Source organism: Hippocampus guttulatus, chromosome 6 (assembly GCF_054856545.1).
Source record: "Hippocampus guttulatus isolate MCC_2025c chromosome 6, RoL_Hgut_1.0, whole genome shotgun sequence".
Lineage (NCBI taxonomy): Eukaryota > Metazoa > Chordata > Actinopteri > Syngnathiformes > Syngnathidae > Hippocampus > Hippocampus guttulatus.
Window position 1 is genome coordinate 11211068 of NC_141266.1, and position 14970 is coordinate 11226037.

Genomic DNA, 14970 nt, shown 5'->3' on the forward strand with positions numbered 1-14970 from the left:
CAAGATGATATGTTCCATATAAATCACTAGATAAATTCCCGATCATATTCAAAAACTATTGATGATGATTACATTTTGTTTCCTCCCTCCCCTCAGAATCGATTTGATAACTTGTTCAGAAAGTACATCACCTACACAGGTGGCGAGGAGCTGTTTGGACTTCCTGTTACCGAGCATCCCGAGCTCTTAGAAATTAGAAAGCAGCTGTCTCTGCTGCAAAAGTTGTACGGCCTTTACAACAATGTCATTGACACTGTTAATGGGTACAATGACATCCTTTGGGCTGACTTGCACATTGAGAAAATCAATAATGATCTTCTGGACTTTCAAACAAGGTGAGAAAAGTAATTTGCCTTAGCAAACTCAATGGCACTATAAAAGTGGAAAGTTTTAAACCTTTAAAACTTATAAACTCACCATACATTGTCAGAAGGTTCACAGCCTAATGAGACATGTATACTAAATTGAATTCTGTGTTTGCAAATATAATAGTGTCTGAGAAGTATCCATTCATCCATTTTCCGATCCACTTTATCCTCACAAGGGTCGCGAGCGTGCTGGAGCCTATCCCAGCTGTATTCGGACAGTAGGCGAGGGACACCCTGAACCGATTGCCAGCCAATCGCAGGGCACACAGAGACAAACAACCATCCGCGCTCACACTCACACCTAGGGACAATTTAGAGTGCTCCATTAACTTGCCATGCATGTTTTTGAAATGTGGGAGGAAACTGGAGTACCTGGAGAAAACCAATGCAGGCCCGGGGAGAAGTTGATGCTCTAACCACTGGACAAGCGGGCCACCCTGTCTGAGAAGCAGTCATTTAACAATGTGTGTTTTATTAAAGGTTTAGCTTGCCAACACTGAGAGGGAAGGAGCCAGTTGCACATAGCATAGCCCTTTTTGGGACCAGTGGAGATGTCGTCACAAACACTTAATATTGGCACAATAGGGTTCAATCTTCATTGGATTGCCACAAGCTGATCTTCAAGCAGTGTTTCACTTATCCTGGGCAGGACCGCTTCCACTGAGCCAGGCAAGCCAATAGGTGAAAAGCAGGCTGACTGATTCAGAAGAGAAAAGGAAACGTTCATCAGGTCAGAGGCATGAAGGAATGTCAGGAACAACTAAAGGTGGAATTGATAGTCAATCTGGAAGCAAACACTGGAAAGTCAGCATGAGACTGCTTATAAGGTGACTGAACAATGCGCTTCAACTGGGCGCTGCAGGTGTGGGTGTATGGCTAATTAATTGTGGTGTGGCCAGGAGCAGAGTGGAAAATTCCACCACAGCAGTAGGGACAAGCAGGAATGATTGTTCCATCTTGCAGTGAAGTCGTATCGGATTAGAATACAATCAGGCTTTTGCCACAGAAACTGACTGTTGGTCTAAAAAAATAAATAAAGAAAAACTGCTTCCCGAATATGAAAATGAAGGGAACACAATTAACGGTTTTATGACCTTTGTTTTGAAATTTCTTTGATCAAACAGTGCACCACATTAAGGCTGAATTATTTCAATTTCCCATCGTATCCCTTCAATAAGTCCTTTGTGAGACTTTTTTTTCGGTGGGTACCGAGACTGACTCTTGAAGGGTTTGTCTTTGACTGTTGCCAAAGTTCTTGTTCTCACTCGTAAATGTTTTCTACGGCTCTATGTGATCTTCTACCATAAAACATCAACTGTTGTCTTAAGGACTACGTACTGTATACACTATTGGATTATGACGATGGTATACTGAGACACACAAATTCGAGCTGATGGCTTGATAATATTTTTTATCCCTCCAGATGTCGTAAGCTGCCTCGGGCTCTCAAGGAATGGCAGGCCTTCCTGGAGCTGAAGAAAATAATTGATGAATTTAATGACTGCTGCCCCCTATTGGAGCTAATGGCCAACAAGGCAATGATGATGAGGCACTGGAAGAGAATTACTGAGGTCAGTCAAGCAACATAATACAGGAACCACATTACACTTACTAATGTTCACCATCTTTTTGGTTCTTTGAGCAGGTGACAGGACATACATTTGAGGTTGAGACTGATACTTTCAAGCTCCGTAGTATTTTGGAGCTTCCTCTACTCAAATACAAAGAGGAGATTGAGGTAAACCATACTCTGATCCAAGATTGTTCATACAATTTTTTTGTCAGGTTAACACTGCTGTCTGTCTCTATGTGTCAGCCCTATAGACATTGTGCACGTTTAATTACATCCGGTTCTCTGATGCAGGATATTTGCATCAGTGCCGTAAAAGAGCGGGACATTGAGCAGAAGCTGAAGCAAGTTATTGCAGAGTGGGACAACAAGACTTTTACATTTGCCAACTTTAAAACCCGCGGGGAGCTGTTACTGAGAGGAGACACTACATCAGAAATCATTGCCAGTATGGAGGACAGTCTCATGATTCTAGGATCTCTTATTAGCAACAGGTATGGCTCTCTCACTAGTCAGTACTATATTTGAGAGGACCAGAACATCCTACTTTGGTATGTATCACAACCGTAGTAAGCGTGGCACCAAGAGGATGATGTTCCCTCCTGTCCAGGTACAACACCCCATTCAAAGCCCAGATACAGAAATGGGTTCTGAATCTGTCCAACACCACCGACATCACAGAAAACTGGATGACTGTCCAGAACCTATGGATCTACCTGGAGGCTGTGTTTGTAGGGGGAGACATTGCTAAACAGCTTCCAAAGGTAGTCCAATACTTCAATATTCTCACAAAATCTTTAATAGCTGAAATTAAATGTCATTTTATGGAACTCTTAAAATCCTTCCACATGCAGCTTTTCTTCTGACATTAGATTAAGAGGCTTACTTGTGAGCATATTTGGCAAATAGAATCACTGAAATTGCAAAATGATTTAATGCAGCATCTAAAGCTGTCTTCTCATTGCATGGACTCATAAACATTATCCGTGGCATTCCTTTGTGAAATTGCAATAAAAGTGTCCAAAAACTAGATTAATGCATGCTCGGCGTTTTGATTTGCAGTCAAGTTCTAGCGCTTCAGAAATTAAAATAAAATAAAAAAGATCTATTTGTTGTCCACTAGGAAGCCAAGCGTTTCTCAAACATTGACAAATCTTGGGTGAAGATCATGTCGCGGGCCCGTGATATGCCCAATGTGATCCAGTCATGTGTTGGAGATGAGACAATGGGACAGCTGCTTCCTCACCTCCTCGAGCAGCTTGAGATCTGCCAGAAATCGCTAACAGGGTGAGAACCATATTAGCAAATCCAAGCCCAAAAATTATATGTATTTCAAAGTACGTATGTTTATGCATGTTACTTAACATTCTACCACAGCTATTTGGAGAAGAAGCGTCTGCTGTTTCCTCGATTCTTCTTTGTCTCTGACCCTGCCCTACTTGAGATCCTAGGTCAGGCCTCGGACTCCCATACCATCCAGGCGCACCTTCTTAATGTCTTTGACAACATTAAATCTGTCAGATTCCATGACAAGGTGAACTTTTATGAATCTTTTCATAAAAGATTGCAATACATACTGTGTATGTGTACAGTCACCTCCCACTCTTCGTGAGGGATAAATCAATTTAAATGACAGTTGATTATTTAAATCAGGCATCAAAGTGTACCAGAATTTCCCTTTTCTCTATATAACACACCCTACAGGTATATGACCGCATTCTGGCTGTGTCATCTCGGGAGGGGGAGACTATGGAGCTCGATCGACCAGTCACAGCCGAAGGGAATGTTGAGGTTTGGCTCAATGCCCTCTTGGAAGAATCCCAGAGGTCTTTACACATGATCATTCGTCAGGCTGTCCTGGCCATCCAAGAATCTGGCTTCCAGCTTATAGACTTTCTCAACTCCTTCCCTGCTCAAGTGAGTCAAAAGTAGCCATACTTTGACGTAATCATTGTTGGACTAAATGTTGGATTACATTTTTATTGGGGAACCAATAAATACTTTTTTGCTCACAGTTTCAGCTATTAGTTGTAATGTAAAATGTATTTCTTTAACCACCATGCTGAATTGAAGCCATTAATGTTAATGATACTGGTTGCATTTTGACCAGCATACCAAGGTGTTCTATCTTCAAATTTAACTATAATCATGACCTAGAACTTAAATTTCAGGGGAACAAGCAATCCTGCCTAAAGGGCAGAATTTTTTTTTTCTCTCCTTTTGTGGTGACTTCAAGTAGTGAGCCATTTGTATTCACTATGTATTTTCACATACAAACAAATAGTAAGTGATAAGTCAAAGATTAGCATTTAAAAGAATTGTATTTGATTTCATGCTTAACTTGAAATAAGTCATTCCGTCCGATGCAAAATACATTTTTTTTTTGTTGAGAAGCAAAATAAAGAGCTAACTTTGAGAGAGAAAAAATGCTGTTCTTATCATACTATACACAAAATACGGACCAAGACTATACCGAACTATGGCAGAGGGGCATATCGTAGTGTGAGTTACCTGTATCGTGCCACCCCGACCCCCACCCCTCTCACACACACACACACACAATATTTAATTTAAAAAAAACATCTGGAGAGGGGGTGAGAAGACAGCCTGATGTGGATTAGACATATTGTGGCATGTCATGAATGACACAAGAGGAAAGGAACAGGAATGACGGTCAAAAACTAATAACACCACAACTAACTAAAAAGGCATTCAAAATTGACCATGGCCTGTTCATGTTTTCTTCAGGTGGGCTTGCTGGGCATCCAGATGATATGGACAAGGGATTCGGAGGAGGCGCTCACTAATGCCCGATATGACCGTCGTATTATGGCTAAAACCAATCAAATATTTTTAGATCTACTCAATACTCTGATCGATATGACCACAAGAGACCTGAGTGCTATTGAGCGGACCAAATATGAGACTCTCATCACAATCCATGTTCACCAGAGGGACATATTTGATGACCTGGTAAGTATGGATGTGACATTTTAGCAAGAAATGCTACAGTTCAAATGTGTGAAATCAGTCTTTGCACTAACAAGCAAGGCTTTGGGTGTCAGAGTACCCTTAAAATATCTGAAAAGAGTATGGTCCGAGAAAATATATTTCACCCCCCCCCCACATGCCCTACCCCCAAGATATTAAGAAAACATCTCTTTTGGGCACAATAATTACCTTGCTTGTCACCAAGGAGAATGAGAAAGCTATGTAATTGATGTAATAAGTTTTACTTCCCTGAATGCATAATTACATATTTTTAAACACTGCATTATTTATCTGCCTCCTATCTTCACTTCAGCCTTCTTTCACTTTTCCTTCCTGATGAGCTAAATAGTCATCCTTCTTACTGCTACCACTGTAGTGCATAAATATAGTTGAAAAATAGCTCCTTGGCTTGCATCTTCCCCACCATTTCTTTCTTTACATAAACTCGCTTGCACCATTTTTGTTTTTTTGGTAGTATTTTAAATTCACCTTTTTAACCTCCACTCTCCCACGAACCTTTAAAGGATAAGCAGTTCAGAAGCTGGATGGAACCTCCTTTCTTTCATTCTCATCTTACCTTCCACCCACCGTCTCAATGTAACGTTAATTTCTCCCCTACTGTCCCTTCATAAACCCTAACCTGACTCCCTTTATCATCCACAATCCGTCCCCTATTTATCCTCTTTCTTCCTTGTTCACTATTTTTTGTTTTTTTAAGTGCCGACTGCATGTCAAAAGCCCAGGAGACTTTGAGTGGTTGAAGCAATGTCGTTTCTACTTCAATGAGGACTCAGACAAAATGATTATCAGCATCACAGACGTAGGTTTTGTCTACCAGAATGAATTTTTGGGCTGCACTGAAAGGCTTGTCATTACGCCGTTGACTGACAGGTAAGTTCCATGCATGAAGTTAAATAGAAAACATAAAAAGGTCAACTGAAAAAACCCCCATGATATTTGATTGATTTAACCGATTGTTAATTTTCGTACTACCGGTACTGTATGCACTGTGCTATTTTTGCCAAGTTATTATACACTCACATAACTAATAAACACTCCATTGGCACATATGCCAGCAAAGGAGCGCAAAGATAAGGTCCACACAATTTTCGGGCCTCAAGCGAACCTGAAAAATGCCCAGAAGTGCTGTTGAAAAACATGCCCATGAGTTTTCATCAACTGTGGGATCCGATCCATTTACTGTGAGAGTTTATGTTTTCATTGTGCGTCCCATGTGTTTGTTTGTGTGCAACCACCTATTTTTTTCTGTCATAATATTCCTATGACATTTTATTGAGAATACTTGAATTCACCCATCTATCCATTTTCTAACGCCAAGTACACATGAAGACGTACTTATGTTTGAACATGGTATTCGGTATGGACAATCCGTAAAAAGCACGGTAGTCCAATAACAGAACACTGCATGGGTTCTGATTGTGTGCGTGTGGGTGGGGGGTGGGGTTCATTCCTCCCAATCACACACTTCCAGAGCCCAGGCTGTGTGTCGATGCAAGCTTGACGATGTCTAGTTGGAACTTTTCGACTTCGCAAATTAGCACTTGCTCCTTCCTGCCAGAGAGGAGAGATTCCACATCCCGAGAACTAGCTTCAATAGCTGGGGATCGAACCACTAAGGACCATGCCTCTGGCTGCTGCTTAGCTCACATTGCAACAGACCCTTATGCCCCACCCCCCACGTGGCTTGAGCCCAAGGGAAAGGGGACCCACGTTTACTTTCGGGCTGATGAGCCTCAACTCCAGGCCTGGCTCCAGAAGGGAGCCGCAGTGACCCGCACCAGGCAGGGCAAGGGAAAATGTAATTCTCTATTCCTACTCATCGTAGGGGTCTTTTGAGCTGTTTGTCCGGTCCCTCAGGACCCTAGGACCTGTTTACCATGGGTGTCCCTGCCAGGGGCATAAAGCCCCACACTACTTAGCTCCTAGGATCATTGGGAAACAAACTCCTCCACCACGACAGATCGATGGCTCATTGAGGGGCTATAAATTAATGGTAAAAAATGAAAAATGACAATTGAAAAATGACCGAAAGCAAAGTAGCAAATAATAACCTTTTATTGCACCCCCCTCACCCCCTGAGAAACAACATCATTTCAACATCGACATCAATTATTGTATATACCTGTACAGTATGAATTACAATGGCTATTTCCTTTAGGGGGGAGGGGTGGGGGGAAGTAACCTAATGTTTTAGTAGGGAAAAGAGTGCAATCATTTTCAAATTCTGTGGGCCATGAATGGAGGCATATTAGTAAGTACTGTAAGACCATAGTTTCCACTTTACAGCTGATTCTCTAAAAGGATAGACACAGAGTGCTCTTGGTTCTTCTTATAATACACATAACAGGTTTGGATTATTATTATTATTATTTTTTTGTTCACAAGTTTAACACATTGACACTATTCAATATGAGGAGACTTGCACATCTGACTATTGGACTTTGTCTACTGCTAACCAGTCCATAATGCTTTGATGTGAACAAGGTGAACAAGATGTGAACTTCATTTACTCAAAAGTCAGTCACCGTGAGTGACAAGGACTAATTTGTTGAGTGTAACATGGCTCACACACTGACATAATCAATCTACAAGCATGTTCTGACATACAACAAAGGGAAAACAATGTGAAGAGACAGCACTGACAGGAAGTCAGCTCCCAGCATCTTTCAGCAATGTACTGGCCTCATGCACTCAATGTCAAAACAGCTGCGATTTTCTTCTTGTTTTCTTTTGTGACAATGTCTAACACTGTTCTTGTCTGACACTCATTTTCTCCACTTCGTACTTTGTCATTGTCTGCCCTTCCTTTTACCTCAGTCACAGCATCAGGTTTGAAAAACAGAAACAACAGAAATGGATAGCAGGAAGGACGATGATAATTTGAGGCAAAAAAAAATAGATCCAGATTTGTTCTCAAGTACATATAAATTAGTTGCATACAAGTGGAAGGCCAATCTTGCCCTAGAGAAGCTAAAATGAGTTATTTAATGATGGTAACCTTCACCCTCACTGAATACACATCACTCTGAATCCACACCAACTACAGAATATGTGTGCCTTTTTGAGCTGAACAGTCCCTTAGCCAGGCATCATGGGAAAAATTAGCCCCTTGTGAATGTTGATCGTAGCTCCGTCGGCTGTTTAGCCACTCTGCTGTCAGCATGTTATGGGGCAGGGCACGCAGAGCACACACTCCTCTGGGTTACTGTACGTATTTGCTGACACTGTTCTGAAATTTTCAAGCGTAGCATTGCGAAACCTGTATTGAATGAGCCGCTCTTGACACTCAAAATTATTTTACAGCTCTAATAACAGCATAGACACGGATATGCAGAGCAAGAATGCAGCACAAAGGAATTCCACGTTTTCCATCATGTTTGGGTCTGCACTCTGTGTGCTGCTCTTGTCATGTCTGTCCAATGGGCGCATTGATCATCACACGCACTGATGTGTTTACAAAATAGCTCGCTTGCAAAAAGTACAGTGCGAATACGAACTGCACCAAAATTTGAAAAATGAAGTCTATTTTTGCTCTGGACAAAACAAACAAACCAAAGGGTCTTTGTTGCTGTGAACATAACCTTAGACTCTTATTTAGAAAGCAATATGTAGATGTTGTAAACTTATGAAGATGTGAATGTAAGAGTCTGTTCTCTGTCACCATTTACGGCATAGGTGCTATATCACCCTTGCCCAGGCTCTCTATATGAGTATGGGTGGAGCACCTGCAGGCCCTGCAGGAACAGGTGAGAGAAACCCCAAATATATATATATATATATATATATATATATATATATATATATATATATATATATATATATATACAGTATATATTTTTATTTTGCAATCATAAAGCTACTGTATAGATAATATTTCAAAAGTTCAGCAACTTGACTAAAAAGAGTTGTACATGTAATCCAAAAAAGTTACAATAAAGGCAACAAGCAATGTTGAAAATGGATGGACACGTTTGCACATCTTCAGGGACAATGAATCTTGTTATCAGTAGGTGTACAAATCCATCAATCTCTCTTTTCATTCAACAACTCATTCTTTTTTATTTTTTTTATTTTTATTTTTTAGGTAAAACTGAGACCATTAAAGATATGGGTCGCTGTCTGGGGAAGTATGTAGTGGTCTTCAACTGCTCTGACCAGATGGATTTCAGAGGTCTCGGAAGAATATTTAAGGGTAAGTAGAAACAAGCATGCTGACATCTGCAAGCGAAGGAGTGCTGCGTTTTGACTACAGTAGATAATGTACTGTGACATCATTTTACTTGAAGCAAACTAAACCATACGTGGCCTGTGTGTGATTTATAGGCCTTGCTCAGTCTGGTTCATGGGGTTGTTTCGACGAATTCAATCGCATTGACCTTCCCGTCCTGTCGGTGGCAGCCCAGCAGATTTCAATAGTGCTCACCTGCAAGAAAGAACGGCGAAAAAACTTTGTCTTCACTGATGGAGAAAATGTGGAGATGAATCCAGAATTTGGTATCTTTATAACAATGGTCAGTGCCAATCATATGTAACACGGTTTATTTTCTGTATTCCCTCATACACGGGAATCATGTAATTTAGAGCAGCTCCCTAAATGCCACGCAGGTAAGGCATCAGCATTTCTCGTGCTCACAAAGCAGTCTCGTCTATCCCGACCGAGTAAGGCAGATAAAGCAAGTGTGCAGCTTTCTGTTTTGTTTGAAAAGTGAAAGGCAAAGCAACTTCTGTGTGAGCTACACAAGCTCAAACTGTGTGAATCAGTTTTAAGATAGCCGATCTCCAGTTAAGTGTAGCTGCGGACATCATGATGGATGATGGAAATCATATGGTATGACAAGCTAATTTATTGAACATTATCTCAATTTCATTTAGCCCAAGACAAGCACTGTCTGTCTTTCAACTCATCAATGACTCCAGAGACATCAGTGGGGCTATAATCTGAACACGACAATCATTCAACAGGCAGATCAAGGACTGGATTTAAATGTGGGATATTGAGGATTAGGTTGGAGCAGACAGGGAATAAATGTTCATTTAATGGAAAAACAATGGGTTGTGAATAATTTTGCCGAAAATGCTCTGCACAGCTACACTTGGGACAAATGCAAATTCGTTTTTAAACCCTGATCTAAACTTACTTAAAAGTAGCTTTGACTAACTGTGCACACTAGTTTGACCTGATCCTCTGAACATAGAGGAGAAACTGCCTCATGAAATAGAAATGCTGGTGCCTACCGTGTAGGGATTGTCTGTAAAGCTGATTTATGCAATCAACTAAGATTGAAGTCTTTCATTGATTTTGCTGTAAATGAGTAAAAAAGCTATGGATAATGAGATCGACCAAGGAAGCAGATTGCTGATTCTAAATATGTCCCTGCATATCCCTTGGAAATCTTTATCCAAACATGTTTTTGTGCAAGGACAACCCCCCCGCCCCCCAAAAATGTATTGCTTCATGAAGAGAAGTAAATTAATTGCCCTGGGCAATATGTTCTCTTAAAGGTCCGTTCATAAAATATAGAGGAATTTTACGCTTTTATCAATATTACTAGATTTACCGTACACTTGGGTGACACAGATTATTGTTGTTCTTGGCTCGCTTATATTCCAAATGGCCAGTAAATAATTAGAAAGAGAACAGCGGGATTAGTTTCCGATGTGATGAGTGGGTCGGAGATCATTCTTTTTTTTTCATTCCTTTGTGTGCTAACATGCATTCGCATGTGAATGTGTGTTGCTGTGTGTGTGCTCATGAGCACAGAGGGGCGAATAATAGCCTGGCTCGATTACTTTTTTTATTTTATTTTTTGAGAAGGAAAGAGCACACAGGGACATTACCCACGGTATATGGGTGGAAAGGCCAATATTACTTCAAACGTTCTGAATTCGTATATACTGTATATACGAGGACATTATACTGACTCTGTATACTGTACATATTGCATGTTTACCTTTTGTACATTTTGTGACTTTTTTTAAATCAAAATCAATCCAGACAGTCAATCTTAATGTTTGCAGCAAGCAGTCGACCATGCACTGTTGCGACTATTTCAGTGTACAATCCAAACTTTTGTTGTCTATGTCACCACTTTTCATATTTTCAGCATGAGCCAGCATAGGTAGCTGAAATAGTCAGTGCAGATTTTGGGACCATTTAAATCAAATGTTTAAAAATGCTTAGATTAATATCAGCATCTGCCATCAATTGAATAATTATGTTATTCACCTATTAATGACTGTTATTTAGCGTTGAACTAAGGAAGTTATGAAAGAAAATGCATTTTATGTTAGATACATTTATAATGCGAAAAATAAATTAGAGCACCCCACCATATGTGTTGGAATATTTTCCACGACATGCTGTTGTACAAAATACTCTCACTAATGTCGGCCATTGATTACCAGTTACATTCATATCATGTTTCAATGTTGTAAAAATATGATCATCGCAAACAAAGGCTCGCAAAGCACAATTTTAGCCACCGGTGAGTTTTATCATCATTACAATTCTCTCATTGTGCTAATATGCTGAGGAAGTGAGAAAGAGTTGACCTTGCGAAGGGGGTGTGCTCATTAATGTCTTAATCATACTTGTCTCACCTGAACACTCAGAACCCAGGTTATGCAGGGCGACAAGAACTCCCAGAGAACCTAAAGATCAACTTTCGCTCTGTGGCCATGATGGTGCCTGACCGTCAAATCATCATCAGAGTGAAGCTCGCCAGCTGCGGCTTCATAGACAATGTGGAGCTGGCCCGGAAATTCTTCACTCTCTACAAGCTCTGTGAAGAGCAACTCTCCAAGCAGGTAAAGCCGAGGTTTCAAATTTTATGGATTTAGTTTCGTTGTTTGATTTGGTTAGTTATGTGGAATTGAACTACATCAGTCAGGCATCGCATTGATATCTGAATAATTGAGGTTATAGCGTCAGCCAAGCCTTCCTTGTGGGAACCTGATGGACCCAGATGCATCTTAAATGCCATCGCCTTACCTTGCGAACTGATTTCTGGGTTGGCTTGTTGAATACATTTGGATCAACCTAATTTAATTACTGTTAATTTGTGTTTTGATGTTTACATTGACCCGAATGAGGCAGTAATGTTGCCACCATTTTCCAGAATTGACGATCAAAAAAGCTAATTGTCAAGAGTGAGAAAGACGTACTGTAATGATAAGAAATAACCGAGTTGACATTGTTGACTAAATCATGCAGGTTCACTATGATTTTGGCTTGCGGAACATCCTCTCGGTGTTGCGTACTCTGGGAGCAGCCAAACGAGCCAATCCCAGCGACACTGAGTCTACCATCGTCATGAGGGTTCTAAGAGACATGAATCTCTCAAAGCTGGTCTGTATGAATGATGAAATGAATTGCGTTATTCAGCCTTTCAAAGTTGTGTGCACTTTTTATTCAAATAAATCTGCACATGAATATATTTCTTAGATTGACGAAGATGAGCCACTCTTCCTGAGCTTGATTGAGGACCTCTTCCCAAGCATTCAGCTCGACAAAGCCGGCTACCCTGAACTTGAAGTAGCCATTGACAAACAGGTAGGAAAAAAATGTTTTGCATGTGAACAAGAGGGTGCGATGCCACAAAATAGAGGATGAAAAAAAAGGGCAGCTGCATAGACATTAGACACATCTGTGTGGCACTGACGCATGCATATTTCATTGTTCTCAAGAGAAAAATGGGGCAAGATGTTAAAAATATTCAACTTTGTCACACTATTATGTGTTTGCTTCATCGCTGTCGACACACATCTCCCTTGTTCCACATGTAGACATCAAATATGACTTTTGTATTATTATTAGTTTGAACATGAAATATCTTGTCTTTGCCATGTATTCGATGGAATATAGCTTGAAATAGACTTGCAAATCATTATACCCTGTTTTCATTACATTTTACACAACGTTCCACCTTCAGTGGAATTGGGTTTATAACACACACACACACACACACACGCGAATGCGCTACAGTTATTTTTCCAAATGTAAAGACTACTGTTTTGAGTAACCATCCTGTTTAGGTCGAAGATGCGGGTCTGATCTGTCATCCACCGTGGAAACTGAAAGTCATCCAGCTATTTGAGACTCAGAGGGTCCGGCATGGCATGATGGCTCTGGGGCCTAGTGGGGCAGGAAAGACAACTTGCATCCATACACTGATGAGAGCCATGACAGGTGGGAAGCCAACACAGTGTCAGATTAAAAACCAAACAAAACAAAACACTGTGGGGAGGGAAGATTTTTTTTTTTCCAGACCAGCAAATTTTACATGTCTTGTTTCTGAAAAGAGTTTTTCCATGTCTCGAGTCTCTACATGATATATTTCCTTTGCTAGAGTGTGGTCAACCTCACAGAGAGATGCGCATGAACCCCAAAGCCATCACCGCACCTCAAATGTTTGGTCGACTTGATGTGGCGACCAACGACTGGACCGATGGTGTCTTTTCAACACTCTGGAGAAAAACACTCAAGGCAAAGAAAGGTCAGGAATTGTATACTTGTGTGTGACAACACTGATCATACTAGTAGTAAAAAATATTATAGCCTTAAATAATTGTTATTCGATATTACCTTGGATTAACTGGTACCATTAACATTTTTTGAAAATGTAGATGGACAATTACTGACATCGAATGTAACATTTAAACTTTCTAACGTGTTTTTCAGGTATAGAAATGGTTCTGTTATCTCACCACGCCTTGTATTATGTATAGATTACCTTAATGTGTTCTCAACTATGCAATGTTTGTTTTTCTCGTTTACACATTCACACTATAATGATTTCGAATGATCTTTTAGAATGTATTCAAATATTAACACTATATTTTCTTTTTGTAATTAATTACTATGACAGTATATCATCACATTTGAGAATCCACTTCCTGACTAATAGCAGATTTAAAATGTAATGTTAGATATGGTGGTAGTTTCCATTCATCCATTCATTCCATCCATCCATCCGTCCATTCTCTGAACCGCTTATCCTCAGATGGCGCTAGCAAGCTGGAACCTATCCGAGCTGTCTTTGGGCAAGGAGCAGGATACACCATAACCTAAAATACTAAATGTATATGTATGCGGTATGTAAATATACCCCAAAAACAAAAATCAATCATTGTTCAATCATTTATATGACCTTGTCAACGAGAGCAAGCCGTTTTCAACACTTTAGATTCGTCAATAATTTGTAAATGTAACAATCAAACATATGAACTGACCAATAGTATAGCACTGTGAAAAAAAAAAAGTTTTAGTCATTGAAGTTGCCCAAATTTTGACGTCGGAGGTCATGGCCTGACAACAGCAACATGTGAGGAGCATTTCAAATCCAAACTACAAAATTTCCCCTTCCACATTATTCCCCTGGCGTCTGAAGCACTGTTCCAGCCTTCTGTGCTATACCTCCATGAACTCCTGATAGGATTCTTCTGAGTTCATCTGCATCCTTATTGTTACAGCCATCCTTGGTGAATCGCTTTGTTAGCCCCCTTCAGTTTGGGAAAGGGAAAAAAGAAAAATCACACAGGTCGGGACGTTGCTCCAGCGTCCGACGTGCATCTTGTCCAGGAACTGTCAGATGCTCAGGACATTGTGAGCAGGCACATCGTCATTTTAAGCAGCCATGACTTGCCCTGCCGCAATTCTGGTCTCTTATTGCCCACTGACAACGCAAATGCTGCAGGTGCTAGTTGAATGTCTGGCCCACATTGCAGGGGAAAAAAAGTTCTCCTTTATGACACTAATTGTGGAACTCGTATTCTATGGTAGGATAAACAGGTAGGTTGGTTTCAAGAGAGAACATAGCCTCAGAACTACATCTTCTCTGCTTAGTAACGTGACAGAAAGAGGAATCACGAAAAGGAGTCCTTGAAGAGCTCAGAACTGATTCCCCATGCGATTCAATGGGGTCCTTGCAGATGAAGGGACATCTTTTTTTTCTTCGGGGTCTGTGTGAAAAGCAGAAATGTTGTATGTCACAGAAAAGTTGAATTGCCCTTGCACTTTTA

The 14970-nt window shown here is 40.5% G+C and overlaps 1 protein-coding gene across 1 annotated transcript in view; it reads left to right on the forward strand.

The window, feature by feature from the left end:
• The window catches only part of dnah5 (dynein, axonemal, heavy chain 5), a 98540-nt gene that overhangs the window by 28561 nt on the left and 55009 nt on the right, over window positions 1-14970 (forward strand). Inside the window, exons 31-48 of the mRNA XM_086113424.1 lie at window positions 97-335; window positions 1792-1939; window positions 2014-2106; window positions 2233-2432; window positions 2549-2702; window positions 3062-3225; window positions 3316-3472; window positions 3643-3855; window positions 4687-4911; window positions 5648-5820; window positions 8626-8696; window positions 9035-9142; window positions 9274-9461; window positions 11563-11757; window positions 12164-12298; window positions 12395-12502; window positions 12985-13138; window positions 13299-13445. Coding sequence (XP_085969550.1) covers window positions 97-335; window positions 1792-1939; window positions 2014-2106; window positions 2233-2432; window positions 2549-2702; window positions 3062-3225; window positions 3316-3472; window positions 3643-3855; window positions 4687-4911; window positions 5648-5820; window positions 8626-8696; window positions 9035-9142; window positions 9274-9461; window positions 11563-11757; window positions 12164-12298; window positions 12395-12502; window positions 12985-13138; window positions 13299-13445 — 2872 coding nt within the window. The remainder of the gene's footprint in view (window positions 1-96; window positions 336-1791; window positions 1940-2013; window positions 2107-2232; window positions 2433-2548; window positions 2703-3061; window positions 3226-3315; window positions 3473-3642; window positions 3856-4686; window positions 4912-5647; window positions 5821-8625; window positions 8697-9034; window positions 9143-9273; window positions 9462-11562; window positions 11758-12163; window positions 12299-12394; window positions 12503-12984; window positions 13139-13298; window positions 13446-14970) is intronic.